General features: G+C 45.5%; 1 protein-coding gene across 1 annotated transcript in view; it reads right to left on the bottom strand.

The window, feature by feature from the left end:
* Positions 1-22,255, bottom strand: part of LOC126305734 (pyrimidodiazepine synthase-like) — an 87,913-nt gene that overhangs the window by 40,902 nt on the left and 24,756 nt on the right. The window contains exon 2 of the mRNA XM_049992043.1: positions 10,589-10,920. Coding sequence (XP_049848000.1) covers positions 10,589-10,920 — 332 coding nt within the window. The remainder of the gene's footprint in view (positions 1-10,588; positions 10,921-22,255) is intronic.

Consider the following 22,255-nt stretch of genomic DNA (forward strand, 5'->3'; position numbering starts at 1 on the left):
CTTTTTACACCCTACCTTTCATATTAGGGAAACCTTTAAGAATCTGTGTTGATTGTAGCGCAGTGATTAAGACAATAGACACGTATCGACAAGACCTGTGATTCACCAATGCTACTGATTTAAATTACTTAAAGCAAACCGGGGTGATGGGTCCTTTTAAGGCGCCAGTATCGATTATTTGTCCCTTCCCTGCAAAGGTTGAGCTTGTACTCAGTCCCTACCGATCCCATGTTGTCAGACAGTATGTTACACCATAATTCTCTTGTATGAAGTTTAATTGCTTCGTCTAACCATATCGGGTGCGGTTTAATGATAAAAAGCTTGAACAATGGTGCTCTGGTAAAAATCAATTAGACTGTTCAGAAACGAAACATATGTACATTGCAACAGTATTTTTGCACGGCACACGCTACTTATGTTTAAAAATGTTCTGTAAATCTCATGCAAGCTCTGTGATAATGAGGATACAACTCTTACCATATGAGTTTGATCCTTCTTGATGTATTATTTCATGTGGTAATTTCGGAAGATAGTCATATTTAACATGATCATAGCGAATTTTGTATTTCAGTAACGACACCTTACAGAAAATGACGTGTTGTGCTGTGCTGAGAGATGGTAATACAAAAATATGCAAGTTCATTAACACTTAGGCGCGTCACTTTCACAACGTGATAACGTCTGGTAACTGGTTAAACGATAATGAATTGCGGGGTTAAGAATTTCGAAGTAATACTTGTTGAATTCTGTAAGATATTGCAAAAGATGCAAGGCATTTACGTAAACCGTTACTATTCGGAAACTTGTAGAAGGCTGCTTTGAAAAGTCTGCTCCCACGTATTGGCAGATAATTCCCACCGACAGAAAATTAGCTAATTATGTTTTTTTTTTTTGTTTTTTTTGGGGAATGCAAGACTACGGTAACAATACTTCTATCTAGATGCCATAGAAAATATTAAGGTTATCGGTGCTAAAATTTTGAGAAACATCTATCGGTACTAAAATTGTGAGAAACAACCTCTCAGTGAGCTATTTATTGCCGGAACGCTACGAAACATAAGTAGGAGGCAAAATGGCAAGAAGAAAGATAAAAACCGTTCCAGCTTCATTAATAACTTTCAATATGTGTCTATTGGAAAAATGTGTCGAAATATACTGAAAATTACTTATAAGCATATCTACCAATAGTTTGATCTTCATGTCGGCAGTTTTGAATAATTAAGTGATTTGGACGGAAAAACCCATTCTTACTTTTTCTTTATTTTTGCTTAATGTGTATAGGTCTGCTGCTTGGGAAGTAAGACACACCTTAAGTTTTTAGTTACTTAAACTATTATTTTATACAATGAAGTCTCTCTTTTATGTTATTGGTATTCTGTTTTATGGGGAAAAGGCCGTGGCCTGAGGCCAGGTTTTGTACCCACTGTTTAATCTGCTAATGCTGGAAACGTACTCAGAGCCTATAAAGTGGTATAAAGTAAATTTTCACACTCAAACAAACCTGACATTATATTTTTGAGTTTAAGTTTGGAAATTATCACTAGTAGGTGAAACTGAAGTCAGAGAAACATACCTTAGGTCACGGCCTAGTGTCCATTACCGAGAAATTCAAATGGTTCAAATGGCTGTAAGCGCTATGGGACTTAACAACTGAGGTCCTCTGTCCCATAGACTTAGAACTACTTAAACCTAACTAAACTAAGGACATCACACACATCCACGCCCGAGGCAGGATTCGAACCTGCGACTGTATCAGCAGCACGGTTCCGGACTGAAGCGCCTAGAAGAGCTCGGCCACAGCGGCCGGCTATCGAGAAATCACCGAGGATATTATTCTACACTCTTACTAGCATGTAATGCTGCATCAAACTAGTCTTCGGAGTGAAGAGAACAACAACCATTTTACTTAATAACGTTTTTCAGAGAAATTTTATTTTTTCAGGTAATTCAATAACTTCCACAATAACATTGCTTGCTAACTAAAGTTGTTTACATCCTACCTTAATTAGTTACCAGTTAAGATTTTTGTGAGTTCTTTGGTTACTTCAGTTTCCTGCAACCTGGTTACACGCATGTAATAATAATAATAATAATAATAATAATAATAATAATAATAAAAGTGAACACCACCTAACGGATTAGATCTTAGGCCTGTTCCCACTGGCCGACTGCTGCGTACAAGGCAGTGCGAGGAGAGATCTATAATCATGGGACACGTGATCAGCATGTCGCCAGTCTCTGCAACCGTCATTGCATGCAGATGAATCCTAATGATGCCGCTGTTTTTTTGTTCATGCAGCTCCTCACATTGTCTCACAGGGCTGCGTGGACCTCAAGCCAGACATCGCTAACCCAGAAAAATCTGAGGACGTACTGGGAATCGGACCCAAGTCCTTCCATACCGAAGGCAGCGACGCTGAACATATTTTGTCTGCTTTCTTTCGATCTGTTTCTTCGTCGTAAAGTCTTCAGTGGTTCCTTGCGGATCCAAGCGAGTGGTCTCGATGAGAGGTTCACTCAGAATCCTTTATTACAGAGTGTGGCCAGTTCTGAGACCGAACGCTCTGAGCTACCATGCCTGCGCCATTCCCCATGCACTCGTATGAGTCACGTAACACGTGACGGTTACATACATCGAAACACGATTTTCGGCAAATGTTAGAACGTCGAGAGGCACGTGCTTTTTGTTTGTTTATTGTTTTTAGCGCTGGTATCAGCGGAGATATTGAAGTAAGTACGTTTTTTTTCAAATATGACTGAATACTTTTTGTGACTGGACTCGATAGCTCTTCAGAAGTAAATTACTGTGATACAGCGTTCCTTAATGTTGAGGTTGACATCTGTCATTAAAAATACGAGAAATGTCCTAGAATTTGAGAGCACGGTGGCCGGAATCGGTGTTCGCTGTGCCAACACCGAAAAAGCAGAGCTCTTGTGCTACTCCGTATCAGAATCTCAACACATTTGCCTGTTTACGTGTCTGCATTGCATGCCGCTCATTTCTTCTTCAACATTCGTTGTATGCAGACATTACACCAATGAGAAGACGTTAGATGTACTCTTTTATATGGCGAATGTAAAAGAAATGCCTTAATAGCACTATAGCGGAACAGAGCTATCTATCCGGATCACCAATGTCGGACACGCCAGACAGGTTAATGAATTATTAAGGCGCCAGAGCGGACAGGCTGCTTGAACGTCAAAAAGAGGACAAGAAAGAAGGCTGCAACTAACAGAGAACACGAACTAGGTATTCTGCTACGACGCTAATGAATCCACGCAGTGGTACGCACATATTGCCAAGGAATGTGGAATCAGCCAGACGAATGTCATTCGCATCCTTCATCGACAGAATTTCCATTCCTATCATCTATCAATACGAGAGGCACTGGTCGACTGTGATTTCAAACGTCGTACAGAATTTTGTTGGTTTTCCCTTCAGAAACTGAGAGATGACCCCACGTTTTTCCGATGTGTGCTCTTTACCGGTGAAGCAACGTTTGCTGAAAACGCTAACGTAAATTTGTACATCATGCGCTAATGAGCAGCCGAAAATACCATACTCGCTTCGTCAGGTGCAACATCAGCGGCCGCGGAGCGTGAACGTATTACCCAGCATAATAGGAAATCACATTGTGGACGTCACTTCACCTCATGCGTTCTACACGGAAATTCCTACGTCCTCTTTCTGACAAACATTCTGCCGGTTCTTCTAGAAGAGGTACCACTGGATATTCGGTAATGTACGCGGCTGCAGTACGACGGTTGTCCAGCTCACTCGTCTCGTGTTGCGAAGCAAATACTGAACGAGAACATTGCTGGACCTTGTATATGACGAAATTCTGTTGTGAAATGGCCTACGAGGTCCCCCGATTTGACTCCTGTCGATTTATTTCTTTGGGGAGAACTCAAAGATGCAGTCTGTGACGAAGCTCCAATTACGCCAGAAGATATGTGTCGTCGAATCGCCAGTGCATGCTTCACCATATTATCCACTATAGCTATATCTGTTCATTGTTCTTGCCTTTCAATCCATGGTCAACAGCCTGCACACATGCCCTTAATAAAAGATAGTGTTTTTTTTAAGACAAAATTTAAATTATGTGATTTCAGCGGTCGCCAAAGCACTGTTAAAGTGTGGACGAAATTGCATGGCAATATCAAATAAGTCGGCAGCGTGAATTGCACGTAGCTGGTAACACTGTCATTACCCGCTTACGTTCAGCATGAAACGACGTTTCATTAAGAATCATCTTCATTAAGAATTATCTTGCGGTGTAGAGGTGGTCACCAAAGTATTTTTAATCAAATGTTTAGTTCAACAATTGTATCCCATATGCTATAATTTGGAGCAGTGTAGACAGAGACAATTTTCTAACAGCGCATATTGTACCTCTAAGAACTACACAGCCACGTACAGGAAAAGAGAGGTCAAATCTTGCTTCCGACATTTAGATATTTAATAAAGTAGTTGCTTTTTGCCGCGTACAAGACCACTTTATTTTTGAAAAATCAACAATTGATTTCTCTCCAGAATGAGATTTTCACTCTGCAGCGGAGTGTGCGCTGATATGAAACTTCCTGGCAGATTAAAACTGTGTGCCCGACCGAGACTCGAACTCGGGACCTTTGCCTTTCGCGGGCAAGTGCTCTACCATCTGAGCCACCGAAGCACGACTCACGCCCGGTACTCACAGCTTTACTTCTGCCAGTATCCGTCTCCTACCTTCCAAACTTTACAGAAGCTCTCCTGCGAACCTTGCAGAACTAGCACTCCTGAAAGAAAGGATATTGCGGAGACATGGCTTAGCCACAGCCTGGGGGATGTTTCCAGAATGAGATTTTCACTCTGCAGCGGAGTGTGCGCTGATATGAAACTTCCTGGCAGATTAAAACTGTGTGCCCGACCGAGACTCGAACTCGGGACCTTTGCCTTTCGCGGGCAAGTGCTCTACCATCTGAGCCACCGAAGCACGACTCACGCCCGGTACTCACAGCTTTACTTCTGCCAGTATCCGTCTCCTACCTTCCAAACTTTACAGAAGCTCTCCTGCGAACCTTGCAGAACTAGCACTCCTGAAAGAAAGGATATAATATCCTTTCTTTCAGGAGTGCTAGTTCTGCAAGGTTCGCAGGAGAGCTTCTGTAAAGTTTGGAAGGTAGGAGACGGATACTGGCAGAAGTAAAGCTGTGAGTACCGGGCGTGAGTCGTGCTTCGGTGGCTCAGATGGTAGAGCACTTGCCCGCGAAAGGCAAAGGTCCCGAGTTCGAGTCTCGGTCGGGCACACAGTTTTAATCTGCCAGGAAGTTTCATATCAGCGCACACTCCGCTGCAGAGTGAAAATCTCATTCTGGAAACATCCCCCAGGCTGTGGCTAAGCCATGTCTCCGCAATATCCTTTCTTTCAGGAGTGCTAGTTCTGCAAGGTTCGCAGGAGAGCTTCTGTAAAGTTTGGAAGGTAGGAGACGGATACTGGCAGAAGTAAAGCTGTGAGTACCGGGCGTGAGTCGTGCTTCGGTGGCTCAGATGGTAGAGCACTTGCCCGCGAAAGGCAAAGGTCCCGAGTTCGAGTCTCGGTCGGGCACACAGTTTTAATCTGCCAGGAAGTTTCAATTGATTTCTCTGTTTCATCTCACGTAAATGTGGGAGGATACACAAATGTGAAATTTCCTAAGCCCTTTGTGATACTCTGCTGTCTAGCCTATGTTGTATTTCCATATACAGTATTCGTAGGTGCATCTGAATCTAGGTCGTAAGTTGGTCCAAGTGGAAACAAAGCTTTATTCTCCTTACTGTAAACGACTACGAAGCCTGGTCAGGGAAGCCTGCTTGGCAGTGTTTGCACCGCAAATGCCATTTCTGGCCTACGTGCCCTCACGTTCTAGGACATACCTCGAATTTTTTTACTACAGGTTTCAACGTCAACATTAACAAGCGCTATATTACTCTGTCTTCTCAAGAGCTATCGAATGCTGCTATAAACAGTATACTGTTCCATTTATGATACCGTACTTGCTTCAATATCTCTGTTGATACAAGAACTAAAAAACATTCATCAAACAAATTGTAAACAGTATACTGTTCCATTTATGATTTCGTACTGTTGCTTCAATATCTCTGTTGCTACTAGTGCTAAAAACATTCATCAAACAACCAAATAAAGACATATGTGCCAGTCGACGTTCTAGTGGTTAGTGTTTAACGTCCCGTCGACAACGAGGTCATTAGAAACGGAGCGCAAGCTCGGGTTAGGGAAGGATTGGGAAGGAAATCGGCTGTGCCCTTTCAAAGGAACCATACCGGCATTTGCCTGAAACGATTTAGGGAAATCACGGAAAACCAAAATCAGGATGGCCGGAGACGGGATTGAACCGTCGTCCTCCCGAATGCGAGTCCAGTGTGCTAACCACTGCGCCACCTCGCTCGAAGACGTTCTACTATTTGCGGAAAACCGAGTTTTGATACTTGCAACTGTTCACGAAATACAAGGGATGTTACGTCTTACGTGATTCACCATTTATATGTGTGGCCGTGGCCTGGAACATACATGCAATGATGGAAGTAGGCTAAATGTACTACAGAGTCGAAAGTTATACGGTAAACAAAAATCGTTCTGATTTACCATTACTGTTGTTGCTAAGGTCATAGGGGAGGCAACTTTCACAGGTGGTAGTACGAGGATTGTCTGAAAAGTAATGCCTCCATCTTCGTAACTCTTCAACAGTTGGCAGCATTGGCACGCGGCAGGTACTGGCTTGTTCCGTAGCCTCTTCTCTATAGCTCCAGTTGGTGGGAAGCCTTAGCATTAAACGATTGTGTTGTTACAGTGTAAAGCATGGAACCCTGCGCAGACGGTCGATCAATGCGATTTAAGCAACGTGCAGTTCTTGAATTCTTGATAGCAGAGGGTGTCACTCCAAAGGATATTCATCAGGGAATGAAAGCAGTTTATGGTGATTGTGTTGATGTGAGTACCGTGCGTCGTAGGGCGAGTAAATTTAAAGATGTTGAGGGGGGCAACATCTGATCTGCGTGAAAAACTAAGAGCTGGACGTCCTGTGACAGCAACCACAGAGTACCACAAGCAAAATGTTGACAGATTGTTGCAGAACGATCGTCGTATCACTCAGAGAGAAACTGCACCACATTCGGCATTTCACAAGAACGTGTGGGTCGCATTATTGGTTTGCTTGGCTATCGGAAAATCTGTGCACGATAAGTACCCCAGATGCTGACTCCTGAAATGAAAGCGCACACACTTGAAATTTGCCAGGAACTCTTCTCGTGTTATGAAAATGAAGGTGATGCGTTTCTCCATTCAGTCAAGAGACATCATTATACTTCTGATGAAGACGTTGAGAGAACCGTGAGACTGTGGTTCCGGAAACAGAATGTCAACTTATTCTATCACGGCTTCAGAAAATTTGTTCATTGCTGGCAGAAATGTATCCTATTGGCTGGTGATTATGTGCAAAAATGAATATTGGTAATCAAACATCGCATTCTAAGGAATTTTTTTTTGCGTTTCATGTTTTTAAAATATTCCCATCCAAATATAATTAACAAAGGTGGAGGCATTACGTTTCATTCAACCCTCGTACGAACCAAAGCAAGAAAACAATGTCCAGTAAATATGGGTTCCAAAATACGGACCTCAAGAGCTATGAGCACTTGTTCATCTTCGCTACTGTGAAACACACAGCTCATTTACTGAACTGGTTACTATGGATCTTAAGGAACGCCCTTATTTACCCACTGCCACTCACCTCACATTGATTTGCAGAGTTCGGATGTAGATGTAGATGTTAATGATTATGTACTACAACAAGGTACGATCAAAATACACCAATAGAAATGGAAAATGTTACGCAACGATATCAGCCCAATAGATATCAAACTTTTTTGAGATTTTCACGGCATAGCGGGTATAATTATTTAATACCCAGGTATGATATCGCTCATTGAGCCATGGAAACAGACACTTCATAATGTCATCTTGAGGAATATTTGCCACGCTTGCAACACATGCTAGGTCACTTCATCAAGCATACAAGCTGGTTGCTTGTATGACAGTAATACATCTACCCACCGCATTCTAATAGTGGTCTATGGGTGATAAATGAGAGGTTCAAATGGTTAAAATGGCTCTGAGCACTATGGGACTTAACATCTGTGGTCATCAGTCCTCTAGAACTTAGAACTACTTAAACTTAACTAACCTAAGGACATCAGACACATCCATGCCCGAGGCAGGATTCGAACCTGTAACCGTAGCAGTCGCGAGGTTCCGGACTGAGCGCCTAGAACCGCTCGGTCACCGCAGCCGGCTTAAATGAGAGGAAATGGCTAACGAGAACGGCAGTATGGAATCGCGAAATATCCTGCTGGAATATGCTAGTTGATACACTGATCACGAAATGTATGACAACAGTGTTTACTATCCTTGGCAACTAGCGGCATCGTTCCAGGAGTTGGAGGGGCATGGGGTGTCAAGAATTGCTCCTTCCTGTGATCTTTCACCAGATCGTCAACGGACACATTAGCATAGAGCTAAGGGACACAAACAGAAGCACTATTCATTGCTGAACACCACAGTAATTCCACTAAATGTCCCACTTGTATCGCTCAGTACCACTTAAGTCTCTGTTGCATGTGGTGTGGTGTCAGCAAAAAATGATAGAAAGCAACTCCAGATCACAACACAGTTAAGTTTGTTTTTTCAACGGTTTTTGGTGGCGCTGTCAGTAACCTTTTCTCGATTTCCAGGTGTTGACATTTGTCTGTGAAGCAGAGCCAATATGAGCATCGCACAATCTTTTCGTGGTGTAGCCACTCTGGAAGGACTCCTGACAGCTCTTCTTGCCTCTGTTTTCCTGAGTTCACTTCTTGAGTACTTGTTCTGCAATCATTGCACTACATTAAACTGTGGGATCTGTTGGTGTGATTCTCTGTCACTCATGTTAATGATTCCACCTTTCTAAAAATTCTGAAGTTGGTGATAAACTGAACTTCCGCGTCCTCTGCGCATGTATTCTTTCGATCTCCACTTAAAAATTCCCAGAAATTTTTGATACACCGAAACTTCATCATGTAGTCACGTCATTCTTCATTTCTAGGAATGCCTTCTGCCTGTGCTGCAAATAAGAGACACAAGTACGAAATATCAATCAACATATCACATAGACACGGAAATTCCAAAGTATTAGTAATGAAATAATTTATACTGCTTCGGTCACTTTTTAACTAATGCTTAATTAGTACGTCTTTCGGTGGCACGCTCCCATCATCAGCTGCATTGCAGTAGGATATACATTATATTAATCTGAAATGTGACTTCATTTGTTCGCTGTGTGTGTTAGTGAGATGATGTATCGATAAACAATACTGTACAGAAAAATACATTTATTTTAGTGGCTACAGTAAGTGATTTGCATGTTTAGATCATTTCATTAATGCATTTATTTCCATTTTTTTTAAATTTAGTTATCTGAGACAAAGAACACAGTGACAAACACGTCACAGCTTAACACTTTCACATATAGATGTTTACATCATACCTATGAGGCTTAACTGCTAAGATAAACTAGTTTCAGCTGCTAAGATGGTAATATAAAGTGAAAATGAAACCATTTTTTCTTCGTTCAAGGCACTGTACGTGGTAGCGTGTTACTAAATGATAAGCTAGAAAGTAACAATATTAATTTCTTCAAAAACTTGAGTACTTATTTTATTCTCAATATTGTCTTTAACAATAAAAATTGTTTGTACTAAGTAATTATGTTATCTCATATGCACTATTAAACAAATGTATCCAGGCAAATAAATGTTTAATCTTCATTGTACACTACTATGTTAGCAAATGAAACTAGTTTATCGTAGCAGGTTCTTTTGGAACGACGGCTGCATCTATAGGTGAAAATGTTAAGCTGTGATGTTTGTCACTTTGTTCTGTGTGTCACACAACTAAATTTCCAACAAAATGTAAGTAAATGCACTAATGAAATGATCTAACCATTCAAATCACATAATGTACACACTAAAATATGAGTATCTTTCTGTACAGATTCGTATTTTGCAACACAATCTCTGGCAAATGAATGTAATCACACTTCAGATTAATGTAATGTACGTGTAACTGGTATGCACATGATGCTGCCGCGCGGGATTTGCCGAGCCGTCTAGGGCGCAGCAGTCATGGACTGTGCGGCTGGTTACGGCGGAGGTTCGAGTCCTCCCTCGGGCATGGGTGTGTTTGTCCTTAGGATAATTTAGGTTAAGTAGTGTGTAAGCTTAGGGGCTCATGACATTAGCAGTTAAGTCCCATAAGATTTCACACACATTTGAACATTTTTGCACCTGATGATGGCACCGTGCTACCGAAACGCGTCGAACTAATTAAAGGTGGGTAAAACTTGACTGGAAGAGTAGGAATTATTTCATTATTTCATAAATTTTCAGCAAAGTCGCACTCTTCTAAACATTCCGTATAACATTGTAGCGTTAGATCGAAGTGTTCATGGTGTAACATTTTGTATTTGTGGAAAGCACGTGGTTCGCGCTTGTCGGTCTCGTACGGAGTAGACATACCTTTTCGAACTGGTCGAGCAACAGCTTGTGGCGTGCCTTAGTTTCCGGGTTGGCTGGCCACAAGGGGGGCTCCGGAAACTTGGAGTCTAGGTACTCCGCGATGTCGAGCGACTCGATGACTACCCTGCCCCTGCCGACCTCCAGGGCGGGCACCTTGGCCTCTGGGTGCACAGACGAGTACCACTCGGGCTTGTTCTGCAGGTTGATGTCCACCTCGTCGTAGGAGATGCTCTTGGCGGCCAGCACGAGCCGCGGCCGCTGGGCGTACGGGCAGAACAGCATCGAGTAGAGCCGCACCTTGCCCGCCTGCAGTGGCGCCGGCCGCGGATCACCTGGGCACAGCACACTCCCCGGTTCAGCACACAGTAGCTCTTCACACTCTCACGTGAACAGCAAAAACCCATGACTAAACAGATGCACAAAACAAAACCACTTAAATACCGGGTGGCTGCAATTAAAACTGTCCTACTTAACACCTTATAACACGGAAGCTAATTACTGTACGAGGACCAAACTTGGTAGCATTAATGTCAATGACACAGGGAAGAGAAATAAAGCAGAATCAGTTCAACTGAAACCCTTTTAATGTGCTGCTACGGTTCATCATACCATTACATACCGGTACCATTACTGCTGCAAAAGGGGATCAATATGGCGCCCATCAAAGTCTAGAATAGTCTGAAACGGCAGGATTGCATTCTCCACAGCAGAATGAAGCATGTCAGTAGGTATGCTGGCTACCTCTCTTGAGATGCTGCGATTCAGATCACCACATGTGTGGATGTTCCCCTGGTAAACCCTGTCATTCAGGTAGCCTCATAACCAGAAATCACAGAGAGTGAGATCGTGCCAACCACGCATTTGGAAACGATCGGCTGATAATTCGATCGTTTTAAAATGTTTCGGAGAAGTAGGTGGTCTTCACGAGTGATGTGTGGTGGGGCCTCGTCTTACATGAAAATTGTTCAGTTCAGTGGGTCTCTATCCTGTAGGGCGGGTATCAACTGCAAGCGAATCATATGGTTGTAGCTCTGGCCAGTGACACTGCACGTCTTTAGTCCTTGAATGCCAACTTGTTCAAAAAAGAATGGGCCAATAATTAATGTGGCCGTGAAGCCAAACCATATGGTGACAAGATCACCATACAGAGGAACTTTATGCGCAATGTCTGAAGATGAAGATCCCAACAGTCGGCAATTCTTTGTGTTCACTTCACCCGTCACAGAAAATTGGCCGGCCGTTGTGGCCGAGCGGTTCTAGGCCCTTCAGTCCGAAACCGCCCTGCTGCTACGGTCGCAGGTTCTAATCCTGCCTCGGGCATGGATGTGTATGATGTCCTTAGGTTTGTTAGGTTTAAGTAGTTCGACGTCAAGGGGACTGATGACCACAGATGTTAAGTCCCATAGTGCTTAGAGCCATTTGAACAGAAAATTGAGTTTCGTCTGTCCATAGGATCGTCCAGGACCAGCACTCGTCAACTTCAGTCCTTGCGAGAAAGCAGGGAGCGAAGTCAGCACATCGTTGAGCGTCCTGTAGTGTAAACTGCTGTACGATATGGATCTTGTACGGATACCATTTGAGGATGGTTCGAAGCGCCTTCTGTTGAGTGGAACACGGGATGTTCATCTGTTGTGACAAAGCGAGCGCAGTGCCTGACGATCTCGAATTGCGCGCAGCGTTTTCTGCCATAGCATCAGCGATTTCATCAACCACCTGTGGTGCAAACGGCCGTCGGCCTCTTCCCGAAGCGACGCCCAGTTCTACAGTTGGTTCAAATTCCTTCATCATGCTCCGCACAGCAGTTGGAGGGAGAAGACCCTTCTGTAATCCTTTCAGCCGGCGATATTCTCAAAGTGGAGCTGCAGTATTACTATTGTTTTGAAAGAGCTTCACCAATAATGCCCTGTTCCTTTTGCCTAAGCTCATATTGACACGTCAACAAGTGTATTGTTACTGGCCAGGCGTGTGAGACTATGAATCACGATGACTGAGCAAGGCATCTGGTGGCCATAGTTGGAACTGGACGGTGTCGCTGTAACACATGGGAAACATACGCCTTATACGCTGGACATTAATGCTACTAAGTTTTGTCCTCGTTCCGTAATTAGTTTCCGTGTTACAATGTGTTAAGTAGGGAAAGTTCAGTTATAGCCACCCGGTGTACGAATTACAGTGAGAGAATTACTAAACTGAAAAAATCAGTTAAACTTAAAGATGAGGACTACATTAGCTCTGCGATACGTCGGAACATCCTATCACTCTGGAACGAACACTGGTCGTCTTTCGGGTGGGAACAAGCTCATGGGGATTAAGCCCCTCTCTAGGGCTTGGCCAACTTCTTCTCGTCCATTTTGTTAGGAGAAGTTCATTTTATCTCAACTGCAGAACAGTGTTTTAAGCCATTACTATCAGTCAAGCAGTGAGCCCCAACAACTTTGCTCTCACTGTAGGGAATCAGTGAACGGACGCCATTTTCTATTCCAGTGTCAGTTTATTCAGCGCTTACGTTTTAACGTGTATTTACCATCTCACCTACCCGAGGAATTTTATTCATCATAGTAACATGGCGTAGGGGTTCAACTTTCTACCATGGACACCAGTTCTTCTAGAAACTCATACCGAAAGGCATGTTTGATTTTACGTACTATCTTTGTTTTTGGTTTTTAACTAGTACAACAGACTCGCTAACATTATTCAATATACACTCCTGGAAATGGAAAAAAGAACACATTGACACCGGTGTGTCAGACCCACCATACTTGCTCCGGACACTGCGAGAGGGCTGTACAAGCAATGATCACACGCACGGCACAGCGGACACACCAGGAACCGCGGTGTTGGCCGTCGAATGGCGCTAGCTGCTCAGCATTTTTGCACCGCCGCCGTCAGTGTCAGCCAGTTTGCAGTGGCATACGGAGCTCCATCGCAGTCTTTAACACTGGTAGCATGCCGCGACAGCGTGGACGTGAACCGTATGTGCAGTTGACGGACTTTGAGGGAGGGCGTATAGTGGGCATGCGGGAGACCGGGTGGACGTACCGCCGAATTGCTCAACACGTGGGGCGTGAGGTCTCCACAGTACATCGATGTTGTCGCCAGTGGTCGGCGGAAGGTGCACGTGCCCGTCGACCTGGGACCGGACCGCAGCGACGCACGGATGCACGCCAAGACCGTGGGATCCTACGCAGTGCCGTAGGGGACCGCACCGCCATTTCCCAGCAAATCAGGGACACTGTTGCTTCTGGGGTATCGGCGAGTACCATTCGCAACCGTCTCCATGAAGCTGGGCTACGGTCCCGCACACCGTTAGGCCGTCTTCCGCTCACGCCCCAACATCGTGCAGCCCGCCTCCAGTGGTGTCGCGACAGGCGTGAATGGAGGGACGAATGGAGACGTGTCGTCTTCAGCGATGAGAGTCGCTTCTGCCTTGGTGCCAATGATGGTCGTATGCGTGTTTGGCGCCGTGCAGGTGAGCGCCACAATCAGGACTGCATTCGACCGAGGCACACAGGGCCATCACCCGGCATCATGGTGTGGGGAGCGATCTCCTACACTGGCCGTACACCTCTGGTGATCGTCGAGGGGTCACTGAATAGTGCACGGTACATCCAAACCGTCATCGAACCCATCGTTCTACCATTCCTAGACCGGCAAGGGAACTTGCTGTTCCAACAGGACAATGCATGTCCGCTTGTATCCTGTGCCACCCAACGTGCTCTAGAAGGTGTAAGTCAACTACCCTGGCCAGCAAGATCTCCGGATCTGTCCCCCATTGAGCATGTTTGGGACTGTATGAAGCGTCGTCTCACGCGGTCTGCACGTCCAGCACGAACGCTGGTCCAACTGAGGCACCAGGTGGAAATGGCATGGCAAGCCGTTCCACAGGACTACATCCAGCATCTCTACGATCGTCTCCATGCGAGAATAGCAGCCTGCATTGCTGCGAAAGGTGGATATACACTGTACTAGTGCCGACATTGTGCATGCTCTGTTGCCTGTGTCTATGTGCCTGTGGTTCTGTCAGTATGATCATGTGATGTATCTGACCCCAGGAATGTGTCAATAAAGTTTCCCCTTCCTGGAACAATGAATTCACGGTGTTCTTATTTCAATTTCCAGGAGTGTAGTTTTACCCAAGTACTGAAGGTACTTACGCTCTTAAGCGTCAGGTAACATCAAGCCCCATGTAGTGTTTTCCCTAAAAACGATAAGTTTCAAGTCACAATTTGGGAGCTTCTGATCTCAGCCTAGAGCCACGATGAATATATGTCCTAAGATGATGACTAAAAATGTTTTATGTAAACATTCAGTCGTCACAAACGCGAGAAATATAAGAGGGGAGAGCCTAGAGCCGCGACGAACAGACATCCTAAAACGATGACGAAGTGGTTTATGTTAGCATTCAGTCGCTGCAAACTTGAAAAACATAATAGTGAACAGTGTTGTACTGAAAGGATAGTGTACTTCGAGCAATAGTTGATGTTTTTGGTCGGTACTTCAGTCTAGTGACTGATTTTAGAATCACACGAAGCAATGCTCACTAGAGAGCGCCATAAGCAGTTCACATCATTTTCTACGGTTTTTGCTGTTGCTAGAAATGTGACTGTGTACTGCACAGCATTTGTAAATATTTCGACGTCTACACATTTTACTGCTGTTTAAAATATCAAAGCTATTTGGTACACATTGTTATATCTTCAGTTACAGGATTTTATGGCAAGAACAATTCTATATCCAGAATGAGATTTTCACTCTGCAGCGGAGTGCGCGCTGATATGAAACTTCCTGGCAGATTAAAGCTGTGTGCCGGACCGAGACTCGAAGCCGGGACCTTTGCCTTTCGCGGGCAAGTGGTGTACTATATTCTTGGTTAGCTCAGATGGTAGAGCACTTGTCCGCGAAAGGCAAAGATCCCGAGTTCGAGTCTCGGTCCGGCACACAGTTTTAATCTGCCGGGAAGTTACAATTACATATATTTTTAAAACCAACTTCGTTCGCCGTGCAGCAAATTGTTCCTTGAAGTAGAAAGAGGTATTTTACCATTAAGCATGGGAGATCTGCAAATTCAGTTTCGTTTATGTATTAAAATATCTTGAAAATTAAAATTTGTGATAGTTTCCAATTGCTTCACTTTGAACCTGTAACTGGTTAACTTTGGCTTAATTTGATTCCAATTACTTATTATTGGTGTGTAGCAGAACAATAATATAAAAGACGGACGACTAAATACAGTACTCACAAGATTTTCTTCATTGCAATGCTTTTAAATTTCAATAGAATAGTTGGTTCTTGGTGTATGTCCATGTAGTACCTTGGAATATGTTTTTACGTTTGGAAAAATCTTAATTTTGTCGTGTAATCCATGTAATTTCAAAAAATTCTGCAGCTCTAAAAAGTCAAGCCACCATTAAAAATGGAATAACAAAATACCTTTAAATTGCATTACAAAGCTAACTAGATGTGAGAGTCTGAAAAGTGCCCCAAGATACAACGCTCTTCCGTAATCATTATTATTGGTGTTGGATAACATGCATATGCTCAACATAGTTCTTCTCAGTTTCCTTACAGAACTCTTGACAGTTATTTACTACAGGCCTTTAGAGCAGAAACTTTTGTGCCTCACCTGGAAATGAACATAGTTAAAACTCATCTACAAGCAAGGTACAAGAACTGGTCACGAAACTTCCGTCTTAATATCAGTCTGCTCAGAAGTACACAGAGCTACATCATAACGAAAACATAATGAACTACCTTGGATTAAATTGCATTCTCAGCGGTAAATATCTCAGATTTCGGCAACATAAAATCCACACTTGCGCTTTTCTCAAGGTGAAAAAGGAAGATCACAGTTTTCCATCCACGACTCTTAGAGATGGAACCTGAGATTGGACTAGCGAGGGAAAGAAATTCGGCCGTGTCCTCATCCACCCCAAAAGATTTATTGTAACGACACGTAAATCACATCCGCTCCACTCTATTGCAAATCGAACCACCTCTCTCGCTCTATAAAGTAGATAATAAAATATGGCTTCCTCTGCTGTACACAAGTCTTTATATTATGCAAAGAGAGGGGCGTTAAATGGATCTATAATTTGAAATGGTTTACTCACTTCCCGTTTTCAGATGACCAACATAGCACTTTTCAGTCTATAAGGATAAACTGCTTCAGTTGTCGAATTATTGTACACATGAATAAGAGGCGGTCTTTTCAAATCCGTTCAAGATGTAAAAACTCCGCTCTGGCGTCGTAGCTAGAACATATGTCACTCAGTAGCTAACTAGACTGACCAAACGTCCCGGTTTTCACATCAGTGTCCTGGTGTCCCGAGAAAATCATTCAGAACACATAAGAGGGCTATTCGGGAAGCGAGGAACGATCGGTCGCGAAATGGAAACCACTGTGAAAATCCGACGAGGCTTTGTCATACTCTAATATGCCCGTCGATCACATCAAGACACTCTCTTCAGTTGTGAGCACACTGTGAGCTAGTAAAAGTGCCTAGAACAACAATGTCTCTCGCCATGCAGGAGGGCCCGCTGAGAGGCTTCGCCTTAATGAATGCAACCCACGTAACAGAACTGCTACGCACCTCCTTCTTCATGGCAATTCTCAGCCACACTCTGCAGGGGCAGTGAAGACGCTCCTGTAGCCTTCCCGATGGGAAGTGTTCGATCACCCACAACACAGCCTTAATTGGCTCGTCCTGAGTATGATCTCTGTTCACATGAAACGCCGAAAACGAAGACAACACTTGGGCGCAGACTATGCGCTATAGACCAGCGTAGAGAATTATCGGAAAGCACAGGCGGCTACTTTCTATGACGATGGTGTTGGAAATTTGGTATAACGCTCCGACAAATGTCTAAGTCGGAGCGACGGCTATGTAGAGACGTACCTAGAAGGTGTAGCTAAATGTGCAAAGAAAACAGTTTTGATTTTCACTGTGTTTCTCATTTCGCGACCGATCGTTCCACACTTTCCGAACAACTTTCGTAACTGTCCCGGTTTTTAATAGAGAAGTAATAATACGTGCAATAATATTCCCCATTTAATTAAATATTTGTGAAAAAGAAGGTTCCTAGAATTAGAACGTTATAGAAATATATATTTTCATAATACCCTCTAAACGACGACCTCATTTGATGACTTTTCTTATGCCTAAAGAAAGAGTAAGAGATATGTTGAAGAGAAATGTAGATAATATCTACACCCGCCTCTTACTTACCGGCCTATCACTTTATGGCCCTCGAAACAAGTAAAACCAAAACTGAAGAAAGCGTCAAGGAGCATCACTCAAAACATTTCTTCTAATGGGGCTGCGACCATATCGAAGTTAATTTTGTGAAGAGTGTGAGTGATGTGGTGCGTGTTAGCAGTGTTTACTGAATATTGTTTGGGTTATATGTACCCTTGCCCTAACAATCTGAAATCAAACTTAATCATAATTTTTATTGTGAAATGTATAATTTGTATCTGATCGTTCATTAGTAATGTTACACAGCTTTTAGAATTAAGAAATTCCACCTAAGTAGTTAGTAAGTGACTAAACATTGCAGAAAATATATCCAGGCTGTTACAGTAAAAAAAATTATCAACCTTTTTCATTTCTGAAGAAAAGAATTTTATTTATGTGTAATGTACCTACATGTTCCTTTCCAATTCACGAAATGAAGATACATTCTTTCCATCCCTTTTTTCTCAGCTATCATCGATTCCAAAATATCTCGAAAACTGACAAGAACGGTAAGTTCCCCCTGAGGGTCCGGGGTAAGAATAGACCCGAGGTATTCCTGCCTGTCGTAAGAGGCGACTAAAAGTAGTTTCAACCGTTTCGGCCTTCCATGTGATTGTCCCCCTTGGGGTTTGACCTCCATTTTTCAAAATTCTACAGAAGTACGAGCCTTTTGGGGAAGGACGCCTTACGTGGTGTATCACTGGTCCTCAGTGCACTAAGACCTTGGCACTCAACATTGTAACGGCGTTGTAACAGCACCCACTATTCCTCAAATTGGGCCTAAACGCCTGATGGGTTGCACAAGTTACGCCCATAGTGCGTCCCCATCCGCACCTACGATCGTGATGGACTTTCCGTAGCACCCGAAATCCAGCACAGTAGCCAGCCCGTTATGGTGGGGTCGTCATGTACCCTCTAGGTTGTAGCCCCCTGACAACACAGGGATCGTACTGCCGATAGCTGAGCTGCACCCTCCCCACGTCGGCCAAGGAGTAGATGCCCGTCTCCTTGGGGCATCAAGACTCCCGGCAACGATCATCGTGCCAGGTGGCCCTTGCTGAGGCTGGGTGGCGCCCGTGGGGAGAGCCCCTGGTCGGAGTGGGTGGTATCGGTGCGGACGTTTCGCAGATGAAACGTCAACATGTATCACGTCGATCTGCGGCCGAGTCTTTTAAAAAGAAAGGTACTGTCTCTGGTTCCGGTTCTCCTACCCTTTCCCCCTTCGCCACTCCCTGGGAGGAAGGACAGACCCGCCGACTTGGGGCGAAGTACTTTCCCCGCTATTTAGTCTGTTCTCGGACCGATGGGGGGACGTTCGCCACCTACAAGCCCATGTTCTTTGTCCAGCACATCGAGGACACCTTCGGGGAAATCGAGGCTCTCAGTAAAATGCGTTTGGGGTCCGTTCTTATAAAGACCACCTCCGCCACACAGTCGGCGGCGCTCCAGGCGTGCGACCGACTAGGGGACATCCCAGTGTCCATTGTCCCGCATCTGGCACTGAATAGGATGCAGGGGGTTATTTTTCATCGGGACCTCCTGCTGCAACCAGGGCCAAGCTGGAGCCCCGAGGAGTGCATTTCGTCCGGCGAGTCCAGCGCGGCCCCAAAGACCGTCGCATCGACACCGGGGCCTTTATGCTCGCCTTCGAGGGGGACGTTCTCCCGGAAAAGGTAAAGGTGATGTGCTACCGGTGCGACGTGCGACCTTACGTCCCGCCTCCTATGCGCTGCTTTCGGTGTTTGCGCTTCGGGCACATGTGGTCACGGTGTGAGGCTGAGCCCCTTCGTGGCGATTGTGGACGTCCTCTTCGTGAGGAACATATATGCACCCCACCACCTCGGTGCGTCAATTGTCCTGGCCTCCACTCGCCTAGATCTTTAGACTACCCCGCGTATCAGAAGGAGAAGAAGATTCAAGAATTAAAAACTTTGGACCATCTCTCTTATTCTGAGGCCAGGAAGAAGTATGACGGACTCCATCCCGTGACGTTGACAACTTCGTTTGCCTCAGTCGTGTCCACTCCTTCCACAGTATCCTCACCACTTTCCTGTCCCCCCTACACCTCCTCACCTCATCCGGGGTCTATGACTCCGCCTCCCAAATCCCTCCCTTCCAAATCCTCCTTCCTCGCGGCCCCTGCCCCCTCTGCCCCAGGGGCCCCCCTTCCTCCTCCTCGCACTCCGCCGCCTGAGAAGCGATCCTCTTCTCAGGCGCCCATCGGGGAAACGTTCCGGACCCCGGCTTCCGAGGTCCGGCGTTCCAAAACGGACCCCGCGCGTGAGGACCTCCTTCGGGTCCAGCCCACCATCCCCGTGCTTCATCGGACTTCCAAGAAGGCCTCCAAGAAGAAGTCTTTATCCCCATCTCCACCCCAGCGCGTTTCTTCTGACGCTCCATCCGTGAGTCGCTGCTCCCGGCCGTCCTCAGTTTCGCCGCGACGCTCTGCTGCCAGGCGCTCAGCTGGCCTGTCGTCGGCGAATGATGCTGCCCCTCCTACGCAACCCAGGAATGCGGCCGCAGCTGGCGACGACTCGATGGAACAGGATCCGCCTCCTGCCGGTTGTAGCGGCCCTCCGCGGCCGTCGAGGTGACCAGCTCTTCACCCGTTTCGTTCCCCCTTTTTTGCTGACTAGCGATGGCTTTGTTACATTGGAACATAAGAGGTATTCGATATAATAGGGAGGAATTACAACTGCTCCTCCGCCTGCACTGTCCGCTCGTCCATGGTCTCCAGGAAACCAAGTTGCGCCCAACTGACCATATTGCTTTTACCCACTATACCTCGGAGCGGTCTGACCTCACCCCTGTGGACGGTATTCCAGCTCATGGTGGGGTCATGTTGCTCGTTCGGGACTATGTCTACTACCATCCCATCCCATTGACCACCCCACTCCAAGCAATAGCTGTCCATATTCCTCTTTCTGCCTTTACTTTTTTCTTTTTATACTGTCTACACTCCATCGTCATCCACAGTTAGTCGGGCTGACATGATGCACCTGATTTTTCAGCTTCCTCCGCCGTTTTTATTGTTTGGCGACTTCAATGCCCATCATCCCCTTTGGGGCTCTCCTGCATCCTGCCAGAGAGGCTCCCTCTTGGCGGATGTCTTCAACCATCTCAATCTTGTCTGCCTCGATACTGGCTCCCCGACTTTCCTCTCGGACTCTACTCATACCTACTCCCACTTGGACCTCTCGATCTGTTCTACCACTCTTGTTCGTCGGTTCGAGTGGTATGTCCTTTCTGACACCTATTCGAGCGACCATTTCCCCTGTGTCGGTCGTCTCCTGCACCACACCCCATCCCCACGTCCTTCGAGCTGGAACATACCGAAAACTGACTGGGGACTTTACTCCTCCCTGGCGACCTTTCCGGACCACGATTTTCTCAGTTGTGACAGTCAGGTCGAATACCTCACGGCTGTTATCATCAATGCTGCCGAACGTTCCATTCCTCGTACTGCTTCTTCTTCACGTCGCGTTTCCGTCCCCTGGTGGAATGAGGCTTGTAGAGACGCTATCCGTGCTCGACGACGTGATTTACGCACCTTTCGCCGCCATCCTAGGTTGGCGAATTGTATTGGATACAAACGACTCCGAGCGCAATGCCGTAGAGTCATCAAAGACAGCAAAAAGCTTGTTGGGCCTCTTTCACCAGCTCCTTGAACAGTTTTACTCCCTCTTCTGTCGTCTGTGGTGGCCTGCGCCGGCTGTCGGGCATTAAGGCTCACTCCTCGGTACCTAGCCTGACTTCAGGTAATGAGGTACTTGTTGATCCTGTGGATGTCTCCAACGCCTTCGGCCGCTTTTTCGCGGAGGTTTCAAGCTCCGCCTATTACCACCCTGCCTTCCTTCCCAGGAAAGAGGCAGAAGAGGCTCGGCGACCTTCCTTCCACTCGCTGAATCTGGAAAATTATAATGCCCCCTCTACTGTGCAGGAACTCGAACGTTCACTTGCACTGTCCCGGTCCTCTGCTCCGGGGCCAGATGCTATTCACGTTCAGATGCTGACACACCTTTCTCCGGCAGGCAAAAGCTTTCTTCTTCGTACCTACAATCGCGTCTGGACCGAAGGTCAAGTCCCCATGCGTTGGCGTGATGCCGTCGTTGTTCCTATAACCAAACCCGGGAAGGATAGACACCTTCCTTCTAGTTACCGCCCCATTTCTCTTACAAGCTGTGTCAGTAAGGTGATGGAGCGCATGGTTAACGCTTGGTTAGTTTGGATTCTTGAATCTCGACGGCTACTTACCAATGTTCAAGGCGGCTTTCGTCACCGCCGCTCCGCTGTTGACCACCTTGTGACCTTGTCGACATTCATCACGACCAACGTTTTGCGAAAGCGCCAAACGGTAGCCGTGTTCTTAGATTTGGAGAAGGCTTATGAAACCTGTTGGAGAGGAGGTATCCTCCGCACTATGCACAGCTGG

Source organism: Schistocerca gregaria, chromosome 1 (genome assembly GCF_023897955.1).
Source record: "Schistocerca gregaria isolate iqSchGreg1 chromosome 1, iqSchGreg1.2, whole genome shotgun sequence".
NCBI classification, from domain to species: domain Eukaryota; kingdom Metazoa; phylum Arthropoda; class Insecta; order Orthoptera; family Acrididae; genus Schistocerca; species Schistocerca gregaria.